This window comes from Somniosus microcephalus, chromosome 11 (genome assembly GCF_052327205.1).
Source record: "Somniosus microcephalus isolate GS21.2 chromosome 11, FLI_Smic_1.0, whole genome shotgun sequence".
Lineage (NCBI taxonomy): Eukaryota > Metazoa > Chordata > Chondrichthyes > Squaliformes > Somniosidae > Somniosus > Somniosus microcephalus.
The window spans coordinates 29,127,597-29,142,721 of record NC_140997.1 but is presented as its reverse complement, the minus strand read 5'-3'; the positions used below and the strand labels follow the sequence as shown (position 1 = coordinate 29,142,721).

The 15,125-nt window shown below is 44.9% G+C and overlaps 1 protein-coding gene across 3 annotated transcripts in view; it reads left to right on the top strand.

The window, feature by feature from the left end:
• Window positions 1–15,125, top strand: part of pemt (phosphatidylethanolamine N-methyltransferase) — a 124,538-nt gene that overhangs the window by 45,330 nt on the left and 64,083 nt on the right. For all 3 annotated transcript variants that reach the window (XR_015079921.1, XM_086000421.1, XM_086000422.1), the window contains exon 3: window positions 13,424–13,539. Coding sequence is in view for 2 of the 3 variants with exons in the window: in XM_086000421.1 (XP_085856547.1) it covers window positions 13,424–13,539 (116 nt within the window). In the remaining variant the exon portion in view is untranslated. The remainder of the gene's footprint in view (window positions 1–13,423; window positions 13,540–15,125) is intronic.

Here is a 15,125-nt window from a genome sequence, read left to right as displayed (position 1 = left end):
TTGATTTTTTCTGCCAAAGTGCATAACCTCACACTTTCCAACATTATATTGCATTTGCCAAATCTCTGCCCACTCACTTAGCCTGTCTATGTCCTTTTGCAGGTTTTTTATGTCCTCCTCACTCACTGCTTTCCCTCCATGCTGGTTCTCCCTGAACAACTGAAAATTTTCGAGGTGTTCAGTCACCCTATCCTTAATTATAGACTCTAGCAATTTCCTGACAACAGGCTAACTGGTCTATAATTCCCTGGTTTCCCCCTCTTGCCATTCTTAAAAAGCGGAGTGACATGTGCAATTTTCCAATCTAAAGGGACAATTCCTGAATCTAGAGAACTTTGGAAGATTATAGTTAGGGCATCTGCAATGTGCTCACCTACTTCCTTTAAAACCCTGGGATGGAAACCATCTGGTCCTGGGGATTTGTCACTCTTCAGTGCCATTATTTTCTTCATTACTGTTACTTTACTTATGTTCATTTTATTGAGTCCCTGTCCCCGATTCAATATTAGTTTCTTTGGGATTTCTAGCATGCAATCCTCCTCTTCTGTAAATACTGAGGCATAGTAATTATTCAACATGTCTGCCATTTCTCCATTGTCATTGATAATCACCACTTTCAGTTTTTAAGGGGCCAGCATTGCTCCTGACCGCCCTCTCTTTCCTAATGTAACTGTAAAAATTCTTCGATTGACTTTGATATCCCTGGCAAGTTTCTTTTCATACTCCCTTTTTGTAGCTCTTGCTGTCTGTTTTGTGACCCTTTGCTGTTCTTTGTATTTTTCCCATTCGCCAGGATCTGTGCTATTTTTTGCATTTTTGTATGCCATTTTGTTTAGTTTTATGCTGTCCCTTACCTCTTTAGTTGTCCATGGCTGGTTTTTTTGGCGAGTAGAGCTCTTGCCCCTCAGGTATAAACTGGTTCTGTATCACGTTAAATTATTTTTTAAACATCTCCCACTGATCTTCTGTCGTTTTACCAATTAACAGATTTGCCCAGTTTACTGTGGACAATCTCTGCCTCATCCCGTTGAAGTCAGCCGTACCTAAATCTAGAATCCTAGTAGCTGTTTCGCGTTTCTCCCTTTCAAAAGCTATGTTGAACGCTATTGGATAAATGTTCACGAACAGTTAGGTTGTTAACTAAATCTGGCTCATTACTCATTACAAAATCTAATATGGCTTGCCCCCTTTTTGCCTCTGGGACATATTATTGTAGAAAACTACCCTGGACACATTCAAGAAATTCACTACTTTTCTGACAGGTCTGCTTTTCTCAATCTGTATGGAAGTTAAAATCCTCCATTAAAACCACTCTGCCTTTACTACACGCTTGTCTAATCTCTTCATTTTATACAATCCAGCACTTCAGAGCTGCTACCAGGGGGCCAATACACAATTCCCACTACAGTCTTAGATCCTTTCCTGTTTCTTAATTCTACCCATAAGATCTCCACTGGCTGCTTACCGCTCTTTGAATCCTCTCTCATCATTGAAGTGATTTCATCCTTAATCGCTAAGGCTGCTCCTCGCCCTCTGCCATTTTCCTTATATTTCCTGCAGACTATATAACCTGGTATATTTAGTTCCCAGTCCTGACTGTCTTGAAGCCATGGGGGCGATTTTGCCAGCCCTATGGAGGCGGGACTGTCGGTAAAATGGCAGAATTTGGGGGCAGGTGCCCAACCCGCCTCCATGCCATCTTCCTAGGAGGCAGTTAGCCGTCCCGTGCCGGGTCCCGTCTCCTTGGAGGCGGGAAGGGATTAAAGCCTATTAACTGCCTATTAACAGGCAGAAAATAGGATTATCCCCTTTTCGCCCTCACAAGTGCGGGCTTCCCGAAGGCCCTGAAACCCGCCAGCTCAGCTCAACAGTGTCGGGGGTCGGGGGGGTGCAAAAGTGTGCTGTGAAGGTAAGTGATGGATGTAAGAGTGTAGAGGTGAGTATCTGAGGTAAGTGCAAAGTGTACTTAACCTTTTGTTTTTTCCTGCAGGCTTCAGTCGGTGTGTATGCGGAGAGTCTCGGACCTCCGCGTTGTGAATGACAGGTGGTCGTTGCATTCTCAGATGCTACAACCATCTTGTTTCTGTAAAAGAAAGAAGTTTGATGAGGTCTTGTATTCAAGACCCCATCAAATTGCAGAGAATGTCACTGTTTGACAGCTTCACAGAGCTGTCAAACGATGACAATTTTTTGACAGATGAAACGTCATACGTTGACGTTCTCTGCACCCGACTTTCCCTTAATTGGCCTGCTAAGCCCACTGGACGGGCTTAACAAGGTCAATCAAGGGAAAATAGCGTGGGTTGGCCCCAAATCGAGGGAGGCGGGACTAAAATCCGACAAGCAGCAGTCCCACTTCCAACGTGCCCCCATTAACAAAATCGCCCCCCATATGTCAGTAATGGGTACAATGTCACACCCGCCAATTTGAATTCATGCCTGCATTTCATTCAATTTATTCCTTATACTCTGTGCGATTTTATAATGCATGGAGTATACGTGGCCTTTACAGAACTGATGTCAGGAATATCGTCATTGTTCCACAAGTGAGTCTTCTGATAATGTCAGCTGCTTCCCAAGACTGCCAGAATCCTCGAGGGAGAAAATTAGCAATAAACATAAAATGCATGTGGGAATGGGTAAAGTGCCAGATTCAGCTCATGCACTCTTAGTGCTGAATTTTGCCGGCGCTCAGAGTGCAGATTTGGAGGCAGGTCTGCTGTCAAAATCACAAAGATTGACAGCAGGTCAGTTTCCCACTGTAAACCCGCCTCCTTGTCAGTTTCCCAAGTGTCGGGTCTGTCATCCCTGAACAGACCCGACACCAAGCGGCGGGTCAGCCAATTTAGATAGTTAAAAGCTTATTAAAAGATAGTTACGAACCTTTTTCCCATGTACTTACCATTTTACCAGGTTTTCAATGAGGTTCCCGGAGAACAGCTATCACGTCAGGTAAGTATGTCGGATTCTCAATGACTGTGGATTGCTGTGAATAGGTGAAAGCTGCAAAACTGGTATAAAACCTACCATTTCACAGCTGTTCACTTCCCAATCTTAGCATTATTCGTTCATGGGATCTTGGCGTCGCTGGCAAGGCCAGCATTTATTGCCCATCCCTAATTGCCCTTGAGAAGGTGGTGGTGAGCTACCTTCTGGAACTGCTACAGTCCATGTGGTGAAGGTACTCCCACAGTGCTATTAAGGAGGGAGTTCCAGGATTTTGAGCCAGCAACGATGAAGGAACGGCGATATACTTCCAAGTCCGGATGGTGTGTGACTTGGAGTGGAACTTGGAGGTGGTAGTGTTCCCATGCGCCTGTTGCCCTTGTCCTTCTAGGTGGTAGAGGTCACGGGTTTGGGAGGTGCTGCCAAAGGAGCCTTGGCATTTTGTAGATGGGGGTACACACTGCAGCCATGGTACACCGGTGGTGGAGAGGGTGAATGTTTAAGGTGGTGGATGGAGTGCCAATCAAGTGGGCTGCTTTGTCCTGGATGGTGTCAAGCTTCTTGAGTGTTGTTGGAGCTGCACTCATCCAGGCAAGTGGAGAGCATTCCATCACACTCTTTACTTGTGCCTTGGCGATGGTGAAAAGGCTTTGGGGAGTCAGGAGGTGAGACACTCACCGCAGAATACCTAGCCTCTGACCCGCTCTTGTTGCCACAGTATTTATGTGGCTGGTCCAGTTAAGTTTCTGGTCAATGGTAACCCCCAGATTGTTGATGGTGGGGGATTCGGTGATGGTAATGCCGTTGAATGTCATGGGGTGGTGGTTAGACTCCCGCATGTTGGAGATAGTCTTTGCCTGGCACTTGTGTGGCGCGAATGTTACCTGCCACTTATCAGCCCAAGCCTGAATGTCGTTCAGGTCTTGTTGCATGCGGACATGGACTGCTTCATTATCTGAGGAGTTGCGAATGGCACTGAACACTGTGCAGTCATCAGCGAACATCCCCATTTTTGACCTTATGTTGGAGGGAAGGTCATTGATGAAGCAGCTGAAGATGGTTGGGCCGAGGACACTGCCCTGAGGAACTCCTGCAGCGATGTCCTGTGGCTGTGATGATTGACCTTCAATCACCACAACCATCTTCCTTTGTGCTAGGTATGACTCCAGCCAGTGGAGAGTTTTCCCTCTGATTCCCATTGACTTCAGTTTTACTAAGGCTCCTTAATGCCACACTTGGTCAAATGCTGCCTTGATGTCACGGGCAGTCACTCTCACCTCACCTCTGGAATTCTGCTCCTTTGTCCATGTTTGGACCAAGGATGTAATGAGGTCTGGAGCTGAGTGGTCCTGGCGGAACCTAAACTGGGCATCAGTGAGCAGGTTATTAGTGAGTAAGTGCTACTTATAGCACTGTTGACGACACCTTCCATCACTTTGCTGATGATTGAGAGTAGACGGATGGCGCAGTAATTGGCCGGATTGGATTTGTCCTGCTTTTTGTAGACAGGACATACCTGGGCAGTTTTCCACATTGTTGGATAGATGCCTGTATTGTAGCTGTACTGGAACAGCTTGGTTAGAGGTATGGCTAGTTCTGGAGCACAAGTCTTCAGCATGACAGCCGGGATATTGTCGGGACCCAGAGCCTTTGCTGTATCCAGTGCGCTCAGCCATTTCTTGATGTCACATGGAGTGAATCGAATTGGCTGAAGACTGGCTTCTGTGATGGTGGGGACCTCCGGCGTAGGCCGATATGGATCATCCACTCGGCACTTCTGGCTGAAGATGGTTGCAAACGCTTCAGCCTTGTCTTTTGCGCTCATGTGCTGGGCTCCACCATCATTTGAGAATGGGGATATTCATGGAGCCTCCTCCTCCCGTTAGTTGTTCAATGGTCCACCATTCACGACTGGATGTGGCAGGGCTGCAGAGCTTTGATCTGATCCGTTGATTATGGGATTGCTTAGCCCTGTCTATAGCATGCTGCTTCCGCTTTTTAGCATGCATGTAGTCCTGTGTTGAAGCTTCCCCAGGTAGGCACCGCATTTTTAGGTACGCCTGGTGCTGCTCCTGGCATGCTCTTCTACACTCCTTATTGAACCAGGGTTGGTCCCCTGGCTTGATGGTAGTGGTAGAGTGAGGGATATGCCGGGCCATGAGGTTACAGATTGTGGTGAAATACAATTCTGCTGCTGCTGATGTCCCACAGCGCCTCATGGATGCCCAGTATTGAGCTGCTAGATATGTTCTGAATCTATCTCATTTAGCACGGTGGTAGTGCCACACAACACGATGGAGGGTGTCCTCAGTGTGAAGGCGCGACTTTGTCTCCACAATGACTGTGCGGTGGTTACTGCTACCAATGCTATTATGGACAGATGCATCTGCGACAGGTAGATTGGCGAGGATGAGGTCAAGTAGGTTTTTCCCTCGTGTTGGTTTTCTCACCACCTGTCTCAGGCCCAGACTGGCAGCTGTGTCCTTCAGGACTCGGCCAGCTAGGTTAGTAGTAGTGCTACCGAGCCACTCTTGGTGATGGACATTGAAGTCCCCCACCCAGAGTACATTCTGTGTCCTTGCTACTCTCAGTGCTTCTTCCAAGTGGTGTTCAATATGGAGGAGTACTGATTCATCAGCTGAGGGAGGGCGGTAGGTGGTAATCAGCAGGAGGTTTCCTTGCCCACGCTTGACCTGAAGCCATGAGACTTCATGGGGTCCAGAGTCAGTGTTGAGGACTCCCAGGGCCAATCCTTCCCAACTGTATATCAGTGTGTTGCTACCCCTGGTGGGTCTGCCTTGCCGGTGAGACAGGACATACCCTGGGATGGTGATGGAGGAGTTTGGGACATTGGCTGAAAGGTATGATTCTGTGAGTATGACTATGTCAGACTGTTGCTTGACTAGTCTGTGGGACAGCTCTCCCAATTTTGGCACAAGTCCCCAGATGTTGGTGAGGAGAACTTTACAGGTTCGACTGGGCTGGATGTGCCGTTGTCGTGTTTGTAGCCGGTGCCAAGGTCGATGCTGGGTGGTCCGTCCGTTTTTTGTATTCCTATTATTGTTTATTGTAGCGGTTTTGTTACAACTGAGTGGCTTGCTAGGCCATTTCAGCGGGCAGTTAAGAGTCAACCACTTTGCTGTGGGTCTGGAGTCACGTATAGGCCAGACCAGGTAAGGACGGCAGAGTTCAAATGATGCCGTCAAACCCGCTTCCTTTTAATTGGCCGGGAATCTCGCAGGGCAGGCTTAACAAGCACAATCAGCACCGGCTACGATCAAGATCACTTGGAGGAGGCGGGATGAAGACTGGTGCGGAGTTTGAGGCCGCTGTCTACTCCGGCCGCACCGGACTTGCCTTGGCTGGTGAAATCGTGGCCTTTTTGTGTTATTTTGGCCAAAGAAATGAGTTGTAGAATAGCATTGCATATGAAAATTGAGAATTTATTTTAAGCAAATCACACACAAAGCACTGCTTGAAATAAATGATTTATTAGTCTGTAAAGTACATGCCAAATTACAATAGTATGTTGCACTTTTGAAGTAAATTGTCAGGATTTGGTCCTTAAAAATTGTTTTGTGCTCAATATTTTTTAGAATTGCATGTATTCTTTATAGAACGACAACAATTTGCATTTAGAGCCTTTAACATAGAAAAGGCATATCAGCGAGGTGTGAGGGGGAAAAAAGTGCACACCAAGTCAAAGACGGAGATATTAAGGGAGATGGCCATCAGCTTGATCAAAGAGGTGGCTTTTAAGGAATATCTTAAAGGAGGAGAGGGAGGTGGAGAGGCAGAGTGGTTTAGGGAGAGGATTCCAGAATGTGGGCCTTAGGCATCTGAAGGCACAGGCGCCAACGATGGGGTGACAGGAGGGAGGGCTGCACAAGAGGGTATGGAGTTTGTAGCGAGGGCCAAAGACAATGACTTTGTCTTTCTGATGTTTAGCTGGTATTAATTGCTGCTCATCTAAGACTGGGTGTTGAACAAGCAGTGGAGGGGCTAAGAAGTGGTGGCGAGGTAAAGCTGGCTACCATCAACTTCTGGGAGCTGACTCATTATTTGTAGATGATACTGCCAAGAAGCAGCGTCGGCGGGAATCCTGAGCGGCAGAGCGGGGCTATAAAAGTCCCAGAGACCCAGGTAAGGCCTCACAGCGTCGGCGGGAATCCTGAGCGGCAGAGCGGGGCTATAAAAGTCCCAGAGACCCAGGTAAGACCTCACAGCATCGGCGGGAATCCTGAGCGGCAGAGCGGGGCTATAAAAGGCCCAGAGACCCAGGTAAGGCCTCACAGCGTCGGCGGGAATCCTGAGCGGCAGAGCGGGACTATAAAAGTCCCAGAGACCCAGGTAAGGCGTACCAGTCTCCAGTCTGGAAGGAGAGAGGTAAAAAGTAATCCAAGTGTGACGTCACCAGAAAGCGGGTAAGTGATTGGTTGGTAAGTATTTCTCCCTTTTAAGCTTAAATCTCTTTGGTTTATAGTTTCTAAGGTGTGATATTCACCATCTAGAATCGGGGCAGAGGATATTTAAGAATAATATTAATAAATTTAATTAATTACATAGAATGGGAGATCAGGCGATGTGTTGCTGCTGCAATATGTGGGAGCTGGTGAACACCATTGATGCTCACAGTGATCACATTTGCAGTAAGTGTTGGCTGCTCGAGGAACTCCGGCTCCGTGTTGAAGAGCTGGAGTCCGAGCTTCAAACACTGAGACACATCAGGGAGGGGGAGAGTTACCTGGACTCTGTGTATCACGAGGTAGTCACACCAATTAGATTAATTAATTCAGATGTAGTCCGTGGCCAGGGTCAGGATGGTGTGACTAGAAGTGAGGCAGGTACGGGGATCCAGGAGGTAGTGTTGGAGGAGCCGCAGCCCTTGCACTTGTCCAACGGGTTCGAGGCTCTTACTCCCTGTGGGGACAGGAGCAGGGACTGCAGGGAGGATGAGCAACCTGGCCACAGCACCGTGGAGCAGGGGGCCATTCAAGTGGGGGGAGTTAAAAGAAATGTTGTAGTCGTAGGGGGATAGATAGAGTTCTTTGCAGCCGAGAGCGAGAGTCCCGAAGGCTGTGTTGCCTGCCCGGTGCCAGGGTTAAGGACATCTCCTCTGGACTGGAGAGAAACTTGGAGTGGGAGGGGGAGGATCCAGTTGTCGTGGTCCATGTTGGTACCAACGACATAGATAGGACAAGGAAGGAGGTTCTGCTGAGGGAGTTTGAGCAGCTAGGGGCCAAATTAAAAAGCAGAACCACAAGGGTAATAATCTCTTGATTATTACCTGAGCCACGAGCGAATTTGGCTAGGACAAATAAAATTAGAGAGTTAAATGCGTGGCTCAAAGACTGGTGTGGGAGAAATGGGTTTTGCTTCCTGGGACACTGGCACCAGTACTGGGACAGGAGGGAGCTGTTCCGTTGGGACGGGCTTCACTTGGCCAGTGCTGGGACTAGAGTCCTGGCGGATCATATAATTAGGGCTGTAGAGAGGGCTTTAAACTAACTAGTGGGGGGGAGGTTCCTAGAGAGCAAATAATAAAAATGACAACAGAGAAGGTCATAGACTTAGGTAGCAGTGGGGAAATTAAAAACCAGAGCGTGTCAGGAAGGTAAAGTAATAAAAAGGGCAAAAGCAGGAACTAAGTGTCACAAAACATCTTTGAAAGTTCTCTATCTGAATGCACGTAGCATTCGTAACAAAATAGACGAGTTAATGGCACAAATAACTACATATGGGTATGATCTTGTGGCCATTACAGAAACATGGATGCAGGGTGACAATGCCTGGGAATTAAACATACCAGGTTATTTAACGATCAGGAAGGACAGGCAGGAAGGAAGGGGAGGTGGGGTGGCTATGTTAATAAAGGAAGGAATCACTGTAATACAGAGAAATGATATTGGGTCAAAAGATCAGGATAATGAAACAGTTTGGGTGGAGGTAAGGAATAATAAGGGGAAAAAAACACTAGTGGGCGTAGTCTATAGGCCTCCGAACAGTTGCAACTCTGTTGGACGGAGTATCAATCAGGAAATAGTTGAGGCTTGTAATAAGGGAACATCTATAATTATGGGGGATTTTAACTGTCATATTAATTGGACAAATCAAATTGGGCAGGGCTGCCTTGAGGATGAGTTCATTGAGTGTATTAGGGATGGGTTTCTTGAGCAGTATGTAACTGAACCGACCAGGGGGCAAGCAACCTTAGATCTGGTCCTGTGTAACGAGATGGGATTAATTAAAAATGTCCTAGTAAAGGATCCCCTTGGAATGAGTGACCATAACATGGTTGAATTCCATATTCAATTAGAGGGTGAGAAGGTTGGATCTCAAACAAGCGTGCTAAGCTTGAATAAAGGAGACTATGAAGGTATGAGAGCGGAATTGAGTAGAGTGGATTGGGAAAATAGATTCAAGGGTAAGACGATACATGATCAGTGGTGTACATTTAAGGAGTTATTTTACAACTTCCAAAAAATATATATTCCACTGAGAAGAAAAGGGTGTAAAAGAAAAGACAGCCATCCGTGGCTAAGTAAAGAAATTAAGGATAGTATTCGACTAAAAACAAGGGCATATAAGGTAGCCAAATCTAGTGGGAGGATAGAGGATTGGGAAAACTTTAAAAGACAGCAAAAAATAACAAAAAGATTAATTAAGAAAGGGAAGATAGATTATGAAAGTAAATTAGCAAAAAATATAAAAACAGATAGTAAGAGTTTTTATAGTTATATAAAAAGAAAAAGGGTGGCTAAAGTAAATGTTGGTCCCTTAGAGGATGAGACCGGGAAATTAATGGTGGGAAATATGGAGATGGCAAAAACACTGAATATTTTACATCAGTCTTTACAGTAGAAGACACTAAGAATATCCCAACACTGGACAAACAGGGGGCTAAAGGGGGGGAGGAGCTAAACACGATCAAAATCACTAAGGAAGTGGTACTCGGTAAAATAATGGGACTCAAGGCGGATAAATCACCTGGACCTGATGGCTTACATCCTAGGGTCTTGAGGGAAGTCCGCGGTAGGGATTGTGGATGCATTGGTAATAATTTTCCAAAACTCCCTGGACTCAGCAAAGGTCCCGGCAGACTGGAAAACTGCTAATGTAACACCCTTATTTAAAAAGGGCAGTAGACAGAAGGCTGGAAACTATAGACTGGTTAGCCTAACATCTGTGGTAGGTAAAATTTTGGAGTCCATTATTAAGGAGACAGTAACAGGACATTTGGATAATCATAATTTAATAGGACAAAGTCAGCATGGTTTTATGAAGGGGAAGTCATGTTTGACAAATTTGCTGGAGTTCTTTGAGGAAGTAACGTATAGGGTGGATAAAGGGGAACCAGTGGACGTAGTGTATTTAGACTTCCAAAAGGCATTTGACAAGGTGCCACACAAAAGATTATTGCTTAAGATAAAAAATCACGGGATTGGGGGTAATATTCTGGTATGGATAGAGGATTGGCTATCTAACAGACGGCAGAGAGTTGGGATAAATGGTTCATTCTCAGACTGGCAATCAGTAACTAGTGGTGTTCCGCAGGGGTCCGTGCTGGGTCCCCAACTCTTTACAATCTATATTAACGATTTGGAGGAGGGGACCGAGTGTAACATATCAAAGTTTGCAGATGATACTAAGATGGGAGGGAAAGTAGTGAGTGAGGAGGACATAAAAAACCTGCAAGGGGACATCGACAGGCTAAGTAAGTGGGCAGAGATTTGGCAGATGGAATACAATACTGGAAAGTGTGAGGTTATGCACTTTGGCAGGAAAAATCGTAGAGCAAGTTATTATCTTAATGGCAAGAAACTGGAAAGTACTGAAGTACAAAGGGATCTGGGGGTCCTGGTGCACGAAACGCAAAAGGTTCGTATGCAGGTGCAGCAAGTGATTAAGAAGGCCAATGGAATGTTGGCTTTCATTGCTAGGGGGATAGAATATAAAAATAGGGAGGTATTGCTTCAGTTGTACAAGGTATTGGTGAGACCGCACCTGGAATACTGCGTACAGTTTTGGTGTCCATACTTAAGAAAGGACATACTTGCTCTCGAGTCAGTACAAAGAAGGTTGACTCGGTTAATCCCGGGGATGAGGGGATGGACATATGAGGAGAGGTTGAGTAGATTGGGACTCTACTCATTGGAGTTCAGAAGAATGAGAGGCGATCTTATTGAAACATATAAGATTGTGAAGGGGTTGGATCGGGTGGATGCGGGGAAGATGTTCCCGATGATGGGTGAAACTAGAACTAGGGGGCATAGTCTTAGAATAAGGGGTTGCTCTTTCAAAACTGAGATGAGGAGGAACTACTTCACTCAGAGGGTGGTAGGTCCATGGAATATGCTGCCCCAAAAAGCTGTAGAAGCTACATCATTACATAAATTTAAAACAGAAATAGACAATTTCCTAGAAGTAAAGGGAATTAAGGGTTACGAGGAGCGGGCAGGAATTTGGACATGAGTCTAGGTTCGGATCGGTCATGGCCCTGTGGGTAGCGGAGCGGGCCCAGGGGCCGTGTAGCCTGATCCTGCTCCTATTTCGTGTGTCTAATTCTGTTAGATTCAGGAGATGGTTCTGTGATAGTGGATTGGCGGTTAGGATCAGATCAGCCATGATCTTACTGAATGGCGGAGCAGGCTCGAGGGGCCGATTGGCCTACTCCTGCTCCTATTTCTTATGTTCTTATGTTAAGCAGCATGTAGATAAAGAGGAGGCTAAGGTTGGGACGTTGAGAGGCTCCTGAGATGACACTGCAGGAGTGGAAAGAGTAGAGGTGTTGGAGGAGGATGGTGTGGTCGACCGTGTTAGAGCTGCAGAAGGACAAGGAAGGATAATGCATCATGATCACACTTAGAGAATGTTGTTTGTGACTCTGGTTAAGGCTGTTTCAGTGCTTTGGGAGCGGCACCCGCAGTGGGCATAGTTTTATGGCACACGCCTCCATTTTAAAACATTATTTCAGTCTTCACTTTTGAGTGATGCTGACACTGCAATTGGCGAAAACAAAATAGAGGTGTGTGCTATAAAACTATGCCCACTGCGGGTGCCCAAGTCACGTTCAAAATATGTAGTGTGAGAAGACTCTTTAACTGCACCTTTACATATATAAAAATTACTGAGTAGGTCATAAGATTCCATTTCGAAAAGCATTGAATAACCTTATGTCAGGTTCCATCAATGAAAAGAAAAAGAAAGAAGGACTTGCATTTATATAGTGCCTTTCATAAACACTGGACATCCCAAAGTGCTTTACAGCCAATCAAGTGCTTTTTTGAAGTGTAGTCACTGTTGTAATGTAGGAAAAAAACATTGTATTACTGTCGACGTGTACCTGCATTCCCAGTTGCATTTAGGTGATGCCATTAATTATCATTTTCCAGCTGAAATGTTTAATGTAATGTTAGCTAAGAAAGCATAAATTGAGATTGTAAACTACTTTCTGTGAATCCTTGTGGGCCTGAACAAAGTAGCTACAGGAAACTCTCGATTTACCGGCACCTAAATAACCGGAAACCTCTGTTAACCGGCTAAATTCAGGAGTAGGTTCAGGTAAGTTTTACTTCATATTAGTGGCCGTTCCTGGATCTGTGGCTGTGTAATCGGGGTTCCTGCACTTGTTGCTAAGCAACAAGGACGCTTGGTCTGTGGCCGGGGTTCTTGCACCTGTTGCTAAGCAACAGGGAAGCCTGGATTTGTTGCTGTGTACGGAGCTCCCGTACCTTTTAACTATACCTCTCTGTAATCCGGACTTTTTGATAAACCGGCACCACGCCGGTCCCATCGGTGCCGGATAAAAGAGTTTCCTGTACTACTTGCCTTTGGTGCCAAGGAAAGCGAGAGCCTCCCCACCCTCACCCTACGGAGATGAAAATCCAAGACGATTCTCCTTGTGCAGGGAGCTTCTCTGCCTTTACCTTTTGTCCCATACCACCCTTTCATTCCCCCTCTCTGTTCCATATCCCCCCATCCCTTTCCCTCTCTCTGTCTGCCTTCCACTTTTTCTCCCTTCCACCCCACCCCCTATTCCCCCCAGCATCCACCCCGTCTTGGTTTAATTAGTCCCTCCCCCTCCAAACATTCTTGATCTGAGTACTACATTTCGGGGAGGTGAAATTCAACTTCGGTGGGGGTGCAAAACGAGCAGTGGCAGATCAGCCGCCTGATTTTCCTTTCCAGTGACTTCAATGGTAAGGAAAATTGGCTGGGGTGTATAACGAGCAGCCGATCCGCTTTGGGCCTTCGGGAAGTTGAAATTCACCCCCTTAGTTATAAATCCGTGTGCAACACTACAGGAAATAAGCCAGCACCGTTACATTTCCAAAATATACATTGATGAAAACTACTTTGTTGCCCTCTTCTTCGTATCTTGCTGTATGTTGCGGATGTATAATGGATGAATTATATTGTAAACACCAATGCTTCTTTGTGTATGTCTGATATTTTGTCGTGTGTTTTAATTTGACAGGTAGGTCAGTGGGAACACAGAACAAGATCTCTCACTAAGTTGTTTGGTTCCCCTTTCACTGCATGTTACTCTGTAGCAGTTGTCATTCTACTGCTGAACTTCTCCAGGAGTTACAGGTGAGACAATAACCCACAGTTGTAAAAATGTGAGTAGAGTGATCTCAGTGAAAAATAATTTGCTTTATATGTTAGCACAAAGGATGTAGAGGATAAATGGTTGGGATGCAAGGAAAGACTTTTACAAACAAGGACCTAGAGGTTCAATTTGCCTACGCCAATGTGTTCAGCATTAAATATGCGTTTTAAAGGTAGTCATTTGTATTCTATCATGTGTAAAGGAGCCATTGGATTTTGTGCAAAAACCATTTGGTGCTAGTGAGCATGGATTGCAATTTAAGGCAATTGCTATTGTTAGATAAACCAAACAAAGTTTAAATCGCTAGATTTCAACAAAGATTGCTTCCTGTTATGTAGGCTTGAACATGTCCGAGATTCACTGTGTAAACCTTGGATTCAGAACTTCAATTTTCATACCTGGTAACCTGCGGTTTACATTTGGAATCATTAACAATATAACTGCTCTTACAGCCAGCTTCAGATGTGTACTCTAGCACTTATCGCTGTACATATCCTGAAACAGTCAGCCCTTGAAACTAAATGAAAATTGAAACTGATCCAATTCAGATTTGTTCAAATTTTAAAATTACTTTGCAACTCTTTGGCTTGTGTGCACAGTATCTATGCAGTTCTTGTTCGTGCTAGGAGCTGAATGAAAGTAAAGACTATCCCTTTGGAAACAATATTGTGTTAATATATTGGGTTTTCCATTACTTATCTGATATATATTGATATAATTATATACAGTTTGAAGATCAATAGAGCTTTTAGAAGGGAATTGCCATCCATTCTTGAAAAGTATTTTATTACAGCGATAGTGTGGTGCAATGGATTACTATACTTTTTCCTTGGAGATTTATGTTTAAATCAAGCTTGGTCTGATGGGATCATCACTCTTCTACTATCTGTTTTGGGTAATATGAATTCCGCTCCAAGGTGAATGCAGGTATATAGCACAAAACCATAGACAATGCAGCACTGATTAACAATTTTCATAGAGGACTGTGATTCCTGTGCTGTTAGGACAATGGGAAAGCAACTAATCAGTGTTGAATAGTGCAGATTGTAATGTTAAATTTGATATCCTTCAGTTTCAGTTGAACTTTGAGAATAAAGAAAACCTTTCCACAAATTAATCTTTTGGGAAGTTTTGTCTTTTGTTCACCTTGCTCGATTCTCTTTCCAATTGACAAAGTACAATTTCTATTAATAGATGGATTCCACTCAGTGGGTTAAGCAGAATCCATAAAATACAAACTCTACTTTGTTGGTTGGAAAGAACAAGTTTAATAGGATGAATAGCCTTTGTTTTCTTGTGATGGCAACTAACGTAGTCATCACATTTTAACAATATAAAGCACTTTCAAATCTGTTAAAATAAGAGTTGTCAAAAAACATAGAATTCTGGCTGCTTAAAATTCAATTTAGAGGTTAGCTTTTTCTCTATTCAAATTACAGGGGCCGATCTTCAGATGTAGTGCGCAGTGGGCAGAGCAATCTCGCCACCTTCCTGATGGCACTACCAATCGGCCAGAACTGTATTTATGGTCGGGCCTCATTATAATATAATCCGCGAGCTGCCATCG